The following is an 18,108-nucleotide window of genomic DNA, read 5'->3' on the forward strand; positions in this document are numbered from 1 at the left end:
AAAATACGTAAACGTTACATTTCCCGTCAAACTGTTTAATACTGTTTGGATCTGGCTATTTTGTTTTGAATCTATGATCTTCCTTTAGATCTTCCAAGTCATTACTTTAAAAAAAATCCTCCTGGTCATTGTGCCGATCCTGCCAAGTCTCTAATCCCTTCCACTGGGGCACGCCCCACACTTTTGAGAACCACTGGCTGAGCTGGATGCTTTTGTTGGCAAAGTCGCTGGAAAACCACAATGATTGATTAGTCCGTGGTCCTTTGCCCAACCAATATCAGTCAACAATGTGTACATGTGCGAGTTTGGCTGATAACACGATATACACATTGGTGGATCCCTAATGTTATACATAGACTGGAAAATGAGTCGGAATATTGATGATCTGGAAGTTGTTTCAAATGCTGAAATGCTTCAAATGGCACATCTCTTCTTGGAGTGTACAGCATAGACATTAAACATATTTTAAGTGTCAAGAACAGATGTTTATTTTGAATATTTACATATATTTCAAATTATATTGTGAATATATATTTCAAATATATTTTCTTGTGTATGGGAACAGACTACTGCAACATAGAGTAGGCTATACAAGCTTGGATGAGTATTTCTTTCATTTAGTCTATAATTTGTCTAACATTGTGAATTTTTGAGATGATAAAAGTTGTTGCTTCCATGCTTATTGAGGATTTCCTTCGCTTCATTTATTGGTGAGAAGAGAGCCTGATAATCCTTCAAAAAATGTTTACATTTTTTAAAAGTATTTTGTATGAGAGTCAACATCAATTCACTTGCTTCTCTCATTGAATTCGAACCAAACAGAACGGTAACTCTCCTGGTCTCCAAAGCCGATTGACTGAAACAGGCTGCAGGAGGCGCTGTTTCCCTCCTCCACGAAACAGTACACGGGATACCCCTCCTCGAACAGCATCTCCGAGAAGCGCGACACCAGCGCCCTCGCGTATCCTCTCCGCCGGTACTCCGGCAAGGTGTAGAGCAGTCCCAGCGCCGAGTGCGGATACAGTAGCACCCACGACACGGGGGTTCCCGCCGCCGAGCCGTCCTCGGGAATAACACACAGGCTAGGAAGGTGCGTGATATACCTCCGCACGGAGTTGTAGCTGTCGGCGTCGCCGCCGTACTTCCAGTTGCCGTTGACGAGCTCCGCGTGTTCAGGCCGGAGTGGCTGGATCAGACAACCGGGAGGACTAACAGGAGAGAACAGATTACATGTGGAGAGTGCAGCAGGCTAAACATAATCTGGGCCTCTAGAGAAACATCGGGTGCCTCTCAACATCCCTCCTCGATCCTCGATCCTCGATGCTCGGTTCTTTAGGCTGGTTTCCACTGATCTATAAAGAACACTGGATAGACTATCCCATTGTTGCCGCCCCGTCGTTCTTTATCTAGATCAGTGGAAACGAGGACTGAGGATCTACATTTGGAGAGTGCAGCAGGCTAAAATAATCTGGTCCTCTAGAGAGTGATGTGTGAGGGCCATTGACAGCCATATCCACCATAATCACCAGTATGTCTTCTGCATGGACGTGGACCAGGTCTTCCGGGGCCACTTCGGCACTGAAGCTTTGGGGGACTCTGTGGCCCTCCTCCTTGCACATTTCTACCACAGCTTCGAGCGACTGCGGACCTACGACCGGAACCCCAAGTCCCAGGCCTACATGGCGGACTCTCAGGGCGACTTCTACTACCACGCAGCAGTGTTCGGTGGCTCCTGGCAGAGCGTGAAGCACATTACGGACACATGCTACCGCACCATCATGGAGGACAAGAACAATTCGGTGGAGGCTCTGTGGCACGACGAGAGCCACCTGAACAAGTACTTCTGGAAGCACAAGCCCAGCAAGGTGCTGTCTCCTGAGTACTGCTGGGATACCTCCATTGGGTATCGCAGTGATATCCATATTGCACGACTCCTTTGGCAAGAGAAGCAATATAAAAAACGTAGGGGTACAGGAAGCTGATGGTGGAGCTATAATGCCTTGCCTTGCCTATGCAAGCATCAGTATACACTTATTCATTTTGCTGTTTGCTCAACATCAATTTACATTTGTCAATTATTACAAGGGCCAGTCTCCCTAGGCCTAGAGCAACTTAGGGTTAAGTGTCTTGCTCAAGGACGCAATGGCAAATTGAATTCCAGGTTTTTAATAAACAGTGCCCTCCATAAATATTGGAACATATGCTAAAGTTGACTATAAAGAGGAATATAAAATCATCTTTTGGAAATTGATCTTAATGCCTTAAATAAAAAAAAAACAAATGAGGAAAATATCCAATCTTTAAGGACATCGATTTTCTTTGTGAATGAATAATGTCTCATTAATACATAAATATTTTAAATACTAATACTATACATAAGTACTGGAATCCCTATATGCAGATTTTTATTTTTTATATAGTTAAGTGTTTGGAAAGTGGATTTGGAAAGTGGACATTTTCCACGACACATTCTCCACGACACAAATTTTGCATATTATAACATTCAAAGAAACCGTAGGATTCTGGCCAAAACTGGTACTGCAATCACTTTCAAAATACTGTAGGGTGGTGTATCCCCTAGCCCTCTCCCTCCCCCCTGAGTCGAAGTTGGCAACCAGGATGCCGAAACACTACTGATTTTGTGATTAGTAGATATGTGGAGGGTGGCGCATTAGGACAGAACACACAATATGTAAACTTCAATATCAGTTAACATCAACTGCAACTTCACTTTTTGAAATGACGATATCCTGGCCAGACTACTGTTGTCAGTAAAATAAGTATTTGAAATGAGCATGATTTCTTAATGTCTAGTGGCATATCAGGGCCATTTTATGATTCATTCAAATACATGTCTTACATACAGTTCCTTTAAATACATCAATCTGGTGCAATTTGAAAATGAATTCAGAGGTTAGACTTAAGTTAGAGGAGCTGAGAAACAATTTTGCACACATATAATTTTTTACCATGAACACATAAGTGGAATAGTTATGATGATGCTGCATTAAGTTCACAACCACAAAGCATATTTGAGTTTCACAATTCAGAAATGGTCAAAATAATGTATTCAGCACGTCATGAAATGATGCAGTAGCCTGGTGGTCTTCTATTTTGACATGTATCTCATCATAGCAAGCTGACAGCTCAACATGCCTTTCATGTAGCCGGCCCATTCTCGACCTCTCTCCTCGAAGCTCGGTCCTCCAGGCTCGTTCCTGATTTTATAACTAACACTGGATAGACTATCCCATTGTTGCTGCCCCATCATTCTCTATTTAGATCAGTGGGAATGAGAACGGAGGAAGGAAGGGAGGATATAATAAAAAAGACGAATGAGAAGCACCCTATGTGTAGGCCAGACTTTTCAATTTACTGAAAGATGTGGTGTGTGCCTTACAGAAATAAAGGCCAATTTTTATTTAGTGATGAAAAATTACTTTTATGCGCTCCTTCTGACACGAGTTGAGCTGAACTGACTTGACCAGAGTTTGAGAAATATTCTTCTCACACTTCCTTCGCCTTCAAAGTTACACATTCATTAACATCATCATCACAAGTGATTCTGTTTGTGTTTTATCAGTAGGCTACTGTGTTTGAAGATGCTCATGTCTGGTAGTTTCAACATGAACATGAATGTCACATATAAACAAAGAGGAAGAGGTCCCATGACTGTGTGTGAGTGTTGAGTAGGAGAGTGTGTGTGGGTGGATGGTTGGATGCTTCTGCAGACCTCAGGACTTGCTCACACACTCCACACTTGGATTGATCCTGGGTCCGATCAGACCTCAGCTCCCTGCAAGTTAATGGACACTTCCGAAACACAGTCAAGAATATGGCGTTCCTGCCACTTAAAAATCTAGTCTAATGTAGCCAAACTAGAATTCTTATCTGAATTGCGTTAGCTGGCTTCCTCGCTACTTACAAAACAGAATGACAGAATGACATTGAATATTGTTAAAATGTATAGTATGTAGTACTGTAGATGCACTGTAGGTAGGCTAGTGCAGAGGCACATATTCAACAACACAAGACGTGTGATCTTTTGTAAACCCAATTTATTGTTCATTCTGTGTGCACTGTTTCTTTGAATGACATTTAATGAAAGCAGACGAAGTGTATCAATTTGTTACATAAATGTCCTACAGATTTAAAGATTGCTTGTATAGCGAATAAGCTGCTGTTTCTTGTAGAGGAGCCTGTTGTGCTTACCTGTGGCCTGTAGATAGCAGCATTGCTCAATCAGTCTTTACAGTCCATCAGATATCACAGACGCGACTGTGAGCTCATCATACTGTCCTATTCAGCAACACAAGGGAAACATTCAGCATGGAGACTAAACGTGTTGACTAAACAGGACTGGTTCACATGCTAACTTCATTGAATATCCAAAGGTTGGGATATCTTGGCAGAGAGCATGCCTTCTCCTTTTCAATGTAAGTTTCATGTAAGCCTGGACAGACCACCTGAAATCTCTGAAACAACCTTTCCTTCACATTGTTGCTATATAGGTTAGCATGAGAGGATTGGCCAATAAATCAATTTGCATGACACAAAATGTACAGTAACAACACTTTACTGCATATGCTGTTTGCAGAATATGTACGTCAGATGTCAGTATGCTAACGCATGCAAGCCATACATAGGTGAGTTTTAGAATTGGTAATGATTTGTTTACTTGCCCTGAATATCTTATAGATTTCTGTACATTTCCAAAAGTTATGTTTTAAAATCCATAACTTCTCTGACCTCCTGAGGTTTTCCACCTGTATCTGTAAGCAGAAAACAAGCACCAACTTTGTGTTTAACTTCTGCTCCTACCCATAGAGAAACACACACACACAAGAAGATTGTGAAAATACACGTTTATTTCAACCAAAAACATAAGAATACAGTGTTAAAAACACATTTACTTAAATCATTTTAGACATGAAAAATTTAGTATAGCCTATATCATTGTATAGTGCAGAGCTGTAAGTTATCTATTTTGAATATGATAATATGATCCACTGTTCTAGTACTGAATGTTATGCATACAGGTAGACTAATTTCAGACATGGTGCTGACAAAAAGCTACCAGAGAAGGGAAGGAAAGTGATTGTAGTTGCTATGCATGCACAGACAGAAGATACAATATGCTTTGCTCACTACATTATTCAAATACTGTATATTGAATGTATAGGTTTAGAAATGTCCTTAAAAACATGGAATGTTTTTACATGGATTGTACATGGAGTGTATATGGATACAAATAGTACATAACCATTACAGTATTTACACAATATGTTCATTTATACGTCAAAAGTGTAAAACTGTTGTAATTCATGGTCTTCTTTAAGCAAAATCAGAGCAATTAATCAATATCCATTGGCCTAGCAAACTAGTGAATACAAACATCACAGATGTCCCCAAAATCAAATAAAAATAAAATTGCACTGTTGCTTTAAATGTATTTCTCAAAGACTACAAAACTCATTAGAGATTGGAGTAAAATATCAGAATCCCATTGAATCAAGAATCAAGAATAAGAAAAACAAACTGGAACCAAATAATAAGCAAAAAAAAAAAAGCAAAAGAAAATCATGAATTCAGAAAGTGTTTTTAAAAAAACCCAATGTGGTCCTGCCTATAGTTTTATACAATATATAATATACACAATAACCCCTTTATCATTGAAAGGAAGGACAAGATGCAAGTTTATTTGGAGGCTCTAAAAAAAAAAGCCTAGCAGTTATTTTAAATCATCTGTTCTAGTAGGCTGATCTTTATGTACTATTAAGGTAAACTCAAAATCAAAACCGGAACTGGACCTGAAATCGAGCTCTACTCCTGAAAGATACCCATCGCTACACGACCACACCATTCATCTTGTATCTATGGGCCAGCCCAAGCAGATGGCCTCATGGCCGGTGAGCTCAAGCAGGACATCAGGGAGGAGGAGGGGGCTCAGGGTGGATGCTGTGGGAGCTTATTCTGTTCAAACCCTAAAACCTGCCCGGAACTAAACATAGTGAGGAGGCTGCTAGCTGTGGTGAGTTGCTAGCAGACCCAGGTGATGTGAATGAGAGCTTGATATTGCTGATGTGGAATGTGGTGAGCTCAGCTGTATCTGCAGATAAAACAACACACTGATCAGCACACAGAGCATCCAGACACACTTAATACAGTATTTTTAGTTTTTATTTTTGTGTAAGTTGTAAAAGTCTTGTTAGTCTTATAATAGAGCAGAGTTTGTGTATATCATAAGGAAGATGATGTATTGCCTTACTTGAGTATTGTCAGCGCCAACTTCGTATCCTCTTTTATCTCTAAGAGCAGCTTGACATCTGGCTCTCCCAGGTTATTCTCACTCAGGTCCAGCTCTCTCAGGGTGGAGGCTGGGTTTCCACTCAAGGCACAAGCCAGAAGATCACAGCCTTTCCTTGTGATGCCACAGGCTACCAACCTGCAGAGTGATACACAGCATGAGATAAAATACTAAATGGCTACAGTATATGAAAATACTATACTATATAATACTATATACTATATGACATTCAATTTGCTATATCAAATTCTCATACAGGGCCATCTTGATATATCATTGTCAGGACATAGTGTGATACATTATATCATAGTGCCATATCATATACTGTATCATATCATGCATATTGCTGTCAGTAAAATATGTGTATAAGGACGTACAGTACATTGACAGAAGTTACGCATTGTATCTCATAGGATCAGTTTCAGTGCACATCCCACAATTTTTCCCTTGTTTGTGCTTCTGAAGTGTCAAGATGGGGGCATCTAATAAATAGTCCATCTCATTACCTCAGTGTCTGCAGACGGCAGTTTGGACTCCTCAGCCCAGAGGACAGGTGCTCAACTCCAGAGTCTTCTAAAAGATTTCTACTCAGATCCAGCACTGTCAGGGGGGAGTGTGCTGCTTGCAGGACTGCAGCCAAGGTATTATAGGAGGCCGCGGTCAGTTTACATCCAGCAAGACTGAAAGACATAACAATATTATAAGAGATACAAACGTATAGTGAAATAGGAGAGAAAATGTTTTCCATCAGGAAATTCATTGTTTTCCCCATGGATGCTAGTTGCTGTCGCTAACACATATCAGGAGAGAATCTTTATGTGCTTCCTGCACATCTAAACCGGCTGGCTACCATTACAATAGCAATTACTCATGTCACCTCTTACTGTAGTTCAGCTCTTTGTAACAGCAAACACGCACAGAGACTAGTTAGTTGCAGCCCTACCGTTAAATAAAATACTGTCAATCCTGTAATCTTGAACAGGCATAGTGCTTTATGAGAACTGTGGGACCTGCAATAAGTTCACCATAGTAACCGGAGAACAAAGATGGACAGACCTCAGTGACTCCAGCTTGCAGTGCTGACTCTGAAGCCCTCTACACAGTCTCTCCTCTGATTTCTGCAGGTCGTTGTCACTCAGGTCCAGCACTGTTAGCAGGGATTGGGGAGACTCGAGAGCCGAGGCCACCACCTCACAACACTTCTCTTTGAGCTTACAGCCAGCAAGCCTGTCCAGGGCACACGTGAGTGATTATTTTTTATGCTATCACTTTGGTAGAACATTACACATCCAACCCATATGGTAAGTGTAAGCATTGCAACATTGAATTCTCCTACATGACAGAGAGGGTTCACAGAATTATGTCAAATCGAGAGAAAACTCTGAATAAGTTCATCTTCTACTTCCCTCCAAACCATATTTCAGAAATTATGTCCATGAATTACAATGGTAAAACTGGCAACTGACAGATACTTTTTCTACATTTGCCATGTTAAAATAAATTGGATTGACAAGCTACGATGAGCATCTGCTGTCTTATTTTGAAACTCACAGAGCCTTTCTGCTCCACCGCACAGCTGGCAGCAGTCTTCTCCGACCCTCATCTGACATGTTGTATTTCAAGAGGTCCAACTCATCCAGAGGCTCGTCTGCCATTAGCAATATTTTGGCCAAGGCTGAACAGTGGGCAAGTTTGAGCATTTGATCAGCACCTGCCTCTTTAGAAGTCTTCAGAAAAGCTTGGACATCTTCATGCACAGATGTATCATGCATTTCCACCAGGCAATGGAGTTGATTGATCCATCGGTCTGGGGAGATGTTTGGTCTCTTCAACTCCTTCAGATTTAGAATGACTTTCTCAGTGCTCTCAGGGTTGCTCTTTGTGGGTGGCAGAAGGCCTCGTAAAAGCTGTTGATTGGACTCCAGAGAGATGCCATGGAGAAATCGCACAAACAGATCGAGATGTCCAGTCCTGCTCTCTAAGGCTCTGTTCACTGCACCCTTCAGTAGCTCATCCAGTGATACATCTTGTGGTGAGATGCTGGACTTTTCTTTGAGAAAACATTTCAGCACCTCTTCCTTCTTGTTGAGATAAGATACAAACACGTATAAGGCGGCAAGAAACTCCTGGATGGTCATGTGCACAAAAGTGTACACTTTTCCAAAAACGATAGATTCTCCTTTGAGGACCTCAGTGCATAGCCCAGAGTATACTACAGCATCAGTTGTGTCAAGGCCAAATTCCCTCACCTCTTTTTCTGAGAACATAAAGTTTCCCCTATCAAGATGCGTGAAAGCAAGTTCAGACAACTTTGTTATGACTTCTTTTTGTGATTGCAATGGATTTTGAGTTTCTCTGGTGCTTCTGGATGGATACTTTTGATCCCTTCTGGTGGACTGTATGGCCAAGAAGTGAATGAACATCTCAGTCAGAGTTGTGGGTATTGCCTGGGTGTTGTCCTGTTCCAGCATCTGTTGTAGTACAGTGGCTGCAATCCAACAGAAGACTGGAATGTGGCACATGATGTGGAGACTCCTGGATGCCTTAATGTGTGAGATCACTCTCTTGGCCTGACTCTCATCACTGATTTTCTTCCTGAAGTACTCTTCCTTTTGTGGGTCATTAAATCCTCGTATTTCTGTCACTTGGTTGATGTACTGAGCAGGAATTTGACTGGCTGCTGCTGGTCGTGAGGTTATCCAGATGAGTGCAGAGGGAAGCAGAGATCCCTGAATGAGGCTTGACATCAGAACATCCACTGATGATGTGTGTTTCACATCAGACAATTGGCCTTTTTGTTGGAAATCCATAGATAATCGACTCTCATCCAAACCATCTAAGATGAACACAACTAGACAATCTTTATATTCCTCACCCTCATTCAGCTCCTTCAGTTCAGGGTAGTAGTCAAGCAGCAGCGTGTGAAGACTATACTGATCACCCCTGACCAAATTCAGCTCACGGAAAGCAAGGAGAAATATAAAATCTATATCCTGCTTAACTACCCCATCAGTCCAATCAAGAATGAACTTCTGCACTGAGACCGTTTTTCCAATGCCAGCAACACCTTTTGTCATCACAGTTTTGATGTGCTCCTTCTTCTGTCCAGGTAAGGGCTTGAAGACATCATTGCAGTTGATGGGCACATCGTCTGTGGTTTGTGATCTAGATGCTGACTCTACCTGCCAAACCTCATGTTCCATATTCACACCTTCACTCTCTCCCTCTGTGATGTAGAGCTCTGTGTAAATCTTATTGAGGAGTATCTCAGCTCCTGATTTGATGATGCCTTCAGATATGTTTTCAAACCTCCTCTTCAGTCTGGCTTTATGATTCTCCATAACTCTCCTCAGGACCTCATCATCATCTGAAATATAGAATTAAACTTGTAAAATGATCAAATATCTTTTTTAACATCCTTCCGTCCTTCATGACAATTATTAATGATTGTTAAAGGTTGGGTACGGAATTCGCAAAACGGCCGGCAGATTTTGAATACATACAACCTCAAGTCCCGCCCTCCATGCACCAACGAAAATTATGCGCGAGAGCGAGCCAGGCTAAATGAAATGCCAGCCTGGCGTCTACAGCACTATGAGCTCTAGTCTCAATAAAATCGCCCACATCAACTTCCCCAATTACATTCTTTATTCACCTCCAAAGGGTTGTAGGTAATAGTTCCACAAATCAGACAAGGTAGATGATTTTATAGCCTACATTATGGTAAAAGCACCTTAGTCTACCAGCCCTTTCGTTCGGAAATTCTAAAACAACGATGCATTTTAATACACCAAAATAACATTTGATATACCTTACATCTTTCAGTAGCCATAGGTGTGTATATTTGAACAGAATCTGGTTTGGTTCTTACCAGGGCGTTTATCTTCTGAAATATCCGAGTTTAGTGCTGGCCCGCTGGTTCGCCTATTCCACTGTAGCTCCAAGCGGTTAAGTTTCGATTTCATGTTTACAACACTCTTCGAGTCACGGTAAAATGTAATTTTTGCTACAGCTTATTTATTGCGTGGGTGATTGAGTTTCCGTAGGTATCCGCTGCCTTAGTATGTATAGAAATGAAGTGACACATACAACTTGAGGGGAACATTATGGGACGTGTAGCAGGCCTAGATAGTTTCGTTTCAGCACTGACTCGCGGTCAACAGCTTTCGTGCTATGTGCACGAACGGGTCGCGCGTGCGGAGGGGATGGGGAGGAGGAAGAGGAAGACCGTTAGATTGACAAATGAGCTGTGAAATGATGGTATGGGGTTTGGAATTCTATTGGCTGGAGTTTTTCGAGCCCTGCCCGTTCCGCAGATGATTGACATGTTTAATTTCCATTTCAGTGCTTCCAACTCAGTGGCTGTAAGTGGGTTAGGAATAGGATTTCAAGTGATTTTGCAAAAATGACCAAAAAAGCTCATTCCTTACCCTACCTTTAATCATTCCCTCACTCAACACTCACTTGCTCTGGTCCTTTTATTGAGAGGATGCTCATCCAGCAGCTGTTCAGTTACACGTCTGCTTCTTTTTCTTGTTCTCCTAGACACATGCACAGCATATTCAGATTAATCTGCTCAGTTAAGATTAATGACCAAATTGTAGCGAATAAAAGGAATAAACAAATAACTAGATGTACCGCAAGCGGTACAAAACATGACCGCTGTGCAGTCCTGCACATTCTATCCGCAAAAATAAATCACGCTTATCAATTTGTTTCCATCTTCTACTCCAGGGGTACTCAATAGGCGGACTCCGGTCCGGATCCGGACCCAAACGTAGTGACATCCGGACCGAGCAAAAAAATCGAGATTTAATTATTTATTTATTTTTCATAGTGATCCAAGCGAGATTTCATTGGGCTGAGATTTCTACCTGTGTTTCCGATCACTCATCTACTATAGCTCGCGCCCAATCCTAATGTCCTATCAGTGCCTACATGACAACTCATTGTAACCGCGAGCGCATGGTCTGCGAGTGGCCTATCGGTCCGTTCCATTGGGCTCTCATAGGACATCAGAAAGCTAGCCTACAATGATTTACGAGCGGTAGCCTAATTGTTTCTATAGCAAGCCAAGCAAATATCATGGTGTGCTCCAAAATTGACAAAAAGCGAAAGTTGGATTCCGAAAATCGTGAGTTAGACAGAGTGGAGTCAAATGTGGCAAATATGCATTGCTGCCTGCGGGGAGCACCAAGTGTTTAATCTCGCACTCCGAGAGCGCAGACCTTCGCCAAGCACCTCCTAGATTCCAAATGGTGATCCTGATCACTCTCAAAATGTAATTGTTTCTTCCTTAGGTCATTACAGTACAAATCCATCCATACCCTTTTTGCGTTATCTTGCTAACAAACAAACAGACAGACAGACAAACCCCCATGAAAACATAACCTCCTTAATTGACGGAGGTAACAAACAAATCCTGATGAAAACATAACCTCCTTGGGGGAGGTAATGAGACAGTTGCACTTGTCAAAAGTGGAAACTTGAAACGTCATTATGAAACAAAGCATGTTCACTTCGAGCAGAATTATCCACAAACCTTTTATTTACTGCCTTTTTATTTAGCCTACTTTTTTCCTAATTTTGGAAATGCACTGTTCCGGACCCTGAAAGATTGCAAATTTGGTGAGTGGACCTTTCGAGTTTCTAATTGAGTACCCCTGTTCTACTCCAACCCCTGCTGCAACTTTTATGCATGTAAATTAGTGTGAGCATGTGTGCGCTTGCTTTTGTGTATGTGTGCTTCTCTGTCTGTGAGTTTTCACTTGAGAGTGTGTGTGGTGGGGGTAATGGGATGTGTGTGTGTGTGTGTGTGTGTGTGTTTATGTGTGTGTGTGCAAGTTTGTGTTTGTGTGTGTGTGTGTCGGGGGGGGGGGGGCATGCGTGTGGGTGTGTTTGTGCATGCTTGCATGTTTATGTGCGTGTGTGTGTGTGTGTGTGTGTGTGTGTGTGTGTGTGTGTGTGCAGGTGTGTGTTTTATGGTTATGGTTATGATTATAGTTATTTAGCAGACGCCTTTGTCCAAGGCGAACATTGGTGTGTGGGTGTGTTTGTGCATGCTTGCATGTTTATGTGCGTGTGTGTGTGTGTGTGTGTAGGTGTGTGTTTTATGGTTATGGTAATGATTATAGTTATTTAGCAGACGCCTTGGTGTGCAAGTGTGTGCGTGCTTATGCCTGCTTGTCCAATACTCTCTTTATGCGTGTGTGTGTGTGTACTGTATGTGTGTGTGTGGTTGTATGTGCATGAGTGTGTGCGTATCTATAGGCCTATTCAGACGGGATTAGTTTTATTGGGTGACGTCGGGTAAAGTAATATTTACCAAGGAATTTAGTCCCGTCCGGACGTGCCATATCAGTAAACATAACGGAGTATGTCGGTGAAATTTACAGCCACTTCTACCTTCCGTAAAATGGCCGGAGAAATTACCGTAAGTAATATTAATCCTGTGCGAATGCGACCCTCTGTAAAGATGTCTGTAATATTTCGTCACATCCTGATTTAAAAAACATTCCACCATAGTCTGAATGAAAACATAACATGCTGTGCAGCTTCTAATAGGACGTTAACAGATATGTCTAGTTCCGTCCGAATTGGACATTTACATTACATACATGTAGGTCATATGATAAACCTGCATTACTCTACATCCCCCTGTAAAATAAGTCCCGTCTGAATAGGCCTATAATGTATGTATGTATGTGCGTGTGTGTGTTTGTCTGTGCTTGTGTGTGTGTGTGTGTGTGTGTGTGTGTGTGTGTGTGTGTGTGTGTGTGTGTGTGTGTGTGTGTGTGTGTGTACACTATGCACAAGCATGCACAAACACATATAAAGATACATGCAGGCACACACACACACACACAGTCACTAAATGTTTGTCGCTTTGGACAAAAGCGCATGCTAAGCACCATAACTGTAACTCTAACTGTAACTGTATGTACAGACATATTAATTTCTTGTATGGTCCCCCATGAATCAAATTACACAAAATATGGCATACCTTCAAAGAGTGTCATAATGATACCACACTTCAAATTTCGTGCAGTTTTGAATCTGTCAACTAAAGATACCTGTGATTACAATGCCTCATTTTTGCTTTTTCATTTTTGACTAGGTGGCGCCATATATTAAATGGTTATAGGATGAGTTGACATAGCCCCTATGCCCTCAGGTTCTCGAGATACTCACAGAAAACTGTGTCGGGCCATCTACAGGCCAGTTTGTGTAGTCACTAAATGTGCACATAAATCGATTAAGCAATATAGCACGAGTGAGAGTGGGGTTGGTAATGGATATTCTCACAGGTGTTGTTCGGCCGTAGGCAACAGGATCACAAAACTTGGCATGTATTCAGAGGTGTCATAATACCAGCGATTCCAATTAACTACTGTAGGTGGCACTATACATTAAATTTGTGATTATGGTATGGGTTGATATGGCCCCTGAAGATGAACCTAGGCCCTATAGTTCTCGAGATATTCACTGAAAACTGTGTCTACCCTACCCTCCTTTCGGGGGGTCCAGTCCGGCAGGATCAAAATGAAAAACAATGATTCCATGCTTTGCTTGTTGGGATACATGCACATCAAGTGTTTCGTGCACCCCGGTCTTTTAGTGTCCCGGGACTCCTTGACAGAAAGCTGCGCATGCAAAAAATAAATAAATAATTGACTTTGCTGCGCGGCGGTCATAATAAAGGAAGATCATGCAGAAGGCATAGAAAACTCTAGACAGCCAAACACTCTGAACATGACACTTCTTTGTCATAGCCTCATTCAGAGGTGGATAACTCCCATCTCATATTTGTAACTACTCACTAAAGCACCTGAATATCCTAAATAGTACAACCTTTCAGCCAGTAAATCAGCTGTTGTGATATCATATACAGTAGACGTAGAGCACAGACAGACGGAATACATGGGGTTTGTCCACCTGCTCATACAACTCTTACCGCTGGACTACATCAGCTGCAAAACTGAAGCATTCAGTTCATGGAATATAAAGATACTTTTTCCAAATGTGAACGTTTAAACGGAAAAAAAAAAGTTTCCAAAAAATCTCATTTTAACTAAAGATATAACATATTTTTACACAAATCTATTTTCACGCTGTTGGCCCAATTTCATATTTGTACTATGCCACCACAAAATGGACAATATCTATCGATGCACTGCAGTGAAACATCTTACATTGATTTAAACATCTGACATTGTCTTAATCTCATAGACAGAGACTTTTCGCCCATAGAGTGTGCGCTGTTTTCACTCACTTCTGATCAGAGTCTGGTGCATCACCGCTGAAGTTGGGAGGGGAAAGCTTTGACCAGTCACTCTTCATAGACACCTGGCTGGGCACTGGAGACTCAGGTCTGCCTGTTTGTGGGCTGGAGGCACAAAAGAAAACAAACATTTACACAGCACTGATGCTGTTGATTGTATGTAGTGTAATAAATTAAATAATTATGTTATGCTTTAATCAAATTCTGTTTTCTTTCTCATATTTGTTGTTAATTCCTAAAACATGAAGAATAAAGTTCTTCTTTTCATGTTAAAATGTTCAAGATTCTCTCCTCTAAGACCCACCCTCACCCCCACACACACAAGTCTATTTATGTGTGTGTGTGTGTGTGTGTATAGTGCTGTTTTCACTCACTTCTGATCAGAGTCTGGTGCATCACCGCTGAAGTTGGGAGGTGAAAGCTTTGACCAGTCACTCTTCATAGACACCTGGCTGGGCACTGGAGAACCAGGTCTGCCTGTCTGTGGTCTGGAGGCACAAGACAAAACAACACCAGGGCATCTCAGACTTGCACCAAACAATGTCTCTTGTTGTATTGTTGCTTATGGACAATGACAGTAAAGTGTGTTTACAGCTTCATGGCCTGGAGTAGAAAACCACAACAAACCCGCCAGAAGGGTATTTATTCCATGAAGGCAGAATTGAGAAATCCAAGGTAAGGAATAAAGTGAGGCTTGACCTAGCATTGTCTGGTCATCCAAGCTCAACTCGTTTCATTACCACTAATCTAGGGACAGTATAGGAACAACTGTCAAATCAGGTGTAAATAATTCAGGATATGTGCACATTCTCATTTTTCCTCCAGAGAACCCACGGTTGGAATAAAAAAGTAATGATAAATAGTGCCAATCACACAGAGTGAACAACCAGTTTTTATATAGACAAGCACTGAAATAAAATTTTTTAGTTTTTGAATGGGGCAACATGGTTATTTCTGTAAAACAGCAAATTTATGTACAGTGTACACCCAGGTGTACTTCCTTATCTTGGCTTAAGAAAGCACTTGCCACTGCAAAGATACATATAGTATGGAGGATATACAGTTTATACCTACATAACTTTATACAGTATTATCTTCATAATCACATTTGTTGAAAACACCTTTGATAAAATCAACAAAACAAGCAAGGTAGGCTAAATTCAATAACTTTATTTAGTACAATTATTTATATTCAGCAAGATTATTTATTACCTGAGAGGTTCAGAGGGGTCATTGGTCTCCGAGGTTTGGGGTTTGTTTTCGGAGGTTTGAGAATCTGCCGTAGGTTTCTGGTGTGGACCAGGGCCTTCCTTTTTGCTCATGTTGGAGAAAACACCTAGCTACTCCTGGAGACATGCAAACAAAATGGCTTTCTTTGTGCAATAATGCATGTACGGTAGGCTGCACTAAAGTTTTAGGGGACTTTCGAATAAAAGCTGCAAAGTCCAGGTGCTTTCAATGAAGGAAGCAAAGAGTAGTGGACTGTAACAGAAATGTTAATCACATAAACACAGCCGACACACACAAAAGTTCCCCAAGTCTCCTAAATAAAAGTAGTGCAGCCTACTTTACATGCACACACACGTACGGCAGTTTATGCTTTATGGGTGTGCTCAACGCCTGTTGCACGCGTCTTAACAGGTTACAGCAGGCACACTGTCTCGAATGTGGTTTGAGGTGTTATGTAGCTTATGTATCAAAAAATCTGATGATAGTAATATTGCCAGCAACATTTAAGTAACTGAAATCTATCAATCTAGCCTAGTGACACTGTCCTGACAAAAAATGACCCGACATGAAACTAATACCTAGGCTAGCATTATCAGTGCCAGCAATGCAGTACAACTGATGTATAGTCAATCCAATTGTATTCAATTTTCTTTAAGTAATTCCTTTTTGGAGCCATCGACTTTGACTTCAGAATGTCTCACCCATTTTGAAAGCCTTTTTCAGAAATGTGAAGTGGGTGGATTTATGGGGTGCAGTTACACTTTAAGTTTGACAGATACAGTATGTAATGTGTCAGAACAAAGAATGAATGTTACTCTAAAAAGAACCTAGGCCCTATAAATTACAGTTTAACTTATATTTTTAATGTAAACAATAGTTGAGCTTGAAACATAGTTTACTGCGGCAAATGCTGTAAGATATACATTATATGTTTTACAATAGACATACAGTACAAACTCTCAAAAATAGAGAGACACAGGCATAGAGCACCAAAATCCAACTAACAAATTTCAGCAGACTTGTTCTGCATCTCATCTAGCCTATTCACTTGCTTGCAAAACTGATTTATCTCGAATCAGCAGTAACTTAAAAAGAAAAAAAAACATCTGGAGAGTTCTTTTAAATATTCAGATAATCCATCCATATTTTTATCTTAATTTTTTCGCTTTCCCCTTAATTAGATGACAATTTGTGAAACCCCTTAAGGTGTCAAGTCAGGGGTTCCCTAATGGCTTTGATATGTTTTCAGGGGTAATTTAAGGTCAATTTGAGGACATTATGTTTTATTAGTGTCATCTGTTGAGTTGAGTAGGCTTTGACTAACAACAACAACAACAACAACAACAACGAAATCGGACATATCCATTGCGTAACATGCACAATATCTGACTGTGCCACAGATGTGATCCAACAGCGTGGTGGTTAAACTGTCGAAAACATTTTTAGGCCGTGCCCACATCATGTGCAATCAGACAAATCGCTTAGGCCTTGTCCTATCTGATTGTGATGTTGGAACTAATTCAGAACTAGGACAAATAATGTCAGAAATACGTAAGAAACGTTTAAATATAGAATTAATGACTAGGTCTCTCATCAACAGCAGTATACAAATGAAGAAAAAAGACATTTGTTTCGATCGACTTTTGGCTTGGCTTGCTGCCACTGCATTGCGAGTGCTTTTCGTCTTCGACTAACTTGTCCTCGACGGAGTCCTTCCGTGCATGCTATTTGTTGGCAGACAATGCTTGACTTTACCAACATTATTTTCATACACATGCTATGTACAAATGCTGACAACTCACCTTGATGAAAAACTACGTTTGCAAGACTTTCCTGTCCCAGCCCTACACGATCATCATATCGCGCAAGCCTCCAGAATGATATACAAATAGATACAAGTGACGCCGCCTGAAGTAGCCAGTAGGCCAATTTGATTTTACCGTCTGCACCAGCAGAGGCGGGACTGCACGACTGTAGTCCAATCTAGACTGACTGAGCATTCGTGCGCTTGCATGGAGAAATCCAGAGCGGTAGTGAAAAGATTAGTTCACGTCACCTCATGTGGGAATAATACTGCCTTTACGCTGACTGTAAACTCTGAGGACTCGACTTGAACCACCTCCGAAAAAAGTCTATTCATAACATCAGCACGGAAAACATAGGAAACGTTATTGGGGGCCAAGCAGCGAAGATGCGAAGGCGCCCATATTGTGTTTGTCAGTAACCTATTCTTATTATTATGCTTCCGCCATGGGAGTCAATGCCAGCCTATAAAACCGTTTGGTAAAAA

At 41.2% G+C, this 18,108-nt stretch overlaps 3 protein-coding genes across 4 annotated transcripts; 1 reads left to right on the plus strand and 2 right to left on the minus strand.

Moving 5' to 3' along the window:
• Positions 1-494: 494 nt before the first annotated feature.
• LOC134076514 (glycine N-acyltransferase-like) lies at positions 495-1,511 on the minus strand. Its single transcript, XM_062531611.1, has 2 exons — positions 1,440-1,511; positions 495-1,249 (listed from the first exon to the last, which is right to left on the minus strand). Exons 1-2 carry the CDS (start codon positions 1,509-1,511, stop codon positions 788-790), a joined length of 534 nt encoding a protein of 177 aa, XP_062387595.1. The 3' UTR covers positions 495-787.
• Positions 1,465-2,052, plus strand: LOC134082401 (N-acetyllactosaminide alpha-1,3-galactosyltransferase-like). Its single transcript, XM_062538091.1, has one exon. The coding sequence runs from the start codon at positions 1,542-1,544 to the stop codon at positions 1,980-1,982; it is 441 nt and encodes a 146-aa protein (XP_062394075.1). The 5' UTR covers positions 1,465-1,541; the 3' UTR covers positions 1,983-2,052.
• Positions 2,053-4,850: 2,798 nt separating this feature from the next.
• LOC134082388 (NLR family CARD domain-containing protein 3-like) lies at positions 4,851-17,705 on the minus strand. Of its 2 annotated transcripts, XM_062538072.1 has the most exons (10): positions 17,621-17,705; positions 15,801-15,934; positions 14,963-15,076; positions 14,580-14,693; positions 10,772-10,848; positions 7,859-9,674; positions 7,364-7,534; positions 6,814-6,987; positions 6,269-6,445; positions 4,851-6,109 (listed from the first exon to the last, which is right to left on the minus strand). In XM_062538072.1, exons 2-10 carry the CDS (start codon positions 15,908-15,910, stop codon positions 6,100-6,102), a joined length of 2,763 nt encoding a protein of 920 aa, XP_062394056.1. In that variant the 5' UTR covers positions 15,911-15,934; positions 17,621-17,705; the 3' UTR covers positions 4,851-6,099. The 2 variants fall into 2 exon arrangements, with proteins under 2 accessions (XP_062394056.1, XP_062394066.1); XM_062538082.1 differs by lacking the exons at positions 10,772-10,848; positions 15,801-15,934; positions 17,621-17,705.
• Between the last annotated feature and the right edge of the window lie 403 nt (positions 17,706-18,108).

The sequence above is a fragment of the Sardina pilchardus genome, chromosome 1, assembly GCF_963854185.1.
Source record: "Sardina pilchardus chromosome 1, fSarPil1.1, whole genome shotgun sequence".
Classification (NCBI taxonomy): domain Eukaryota; kingdom Metazoa; phylum Chordata; class Actinopteri; order Clupeiformes; family Clupeidae; genus Sardina; species Sardina pilchardus.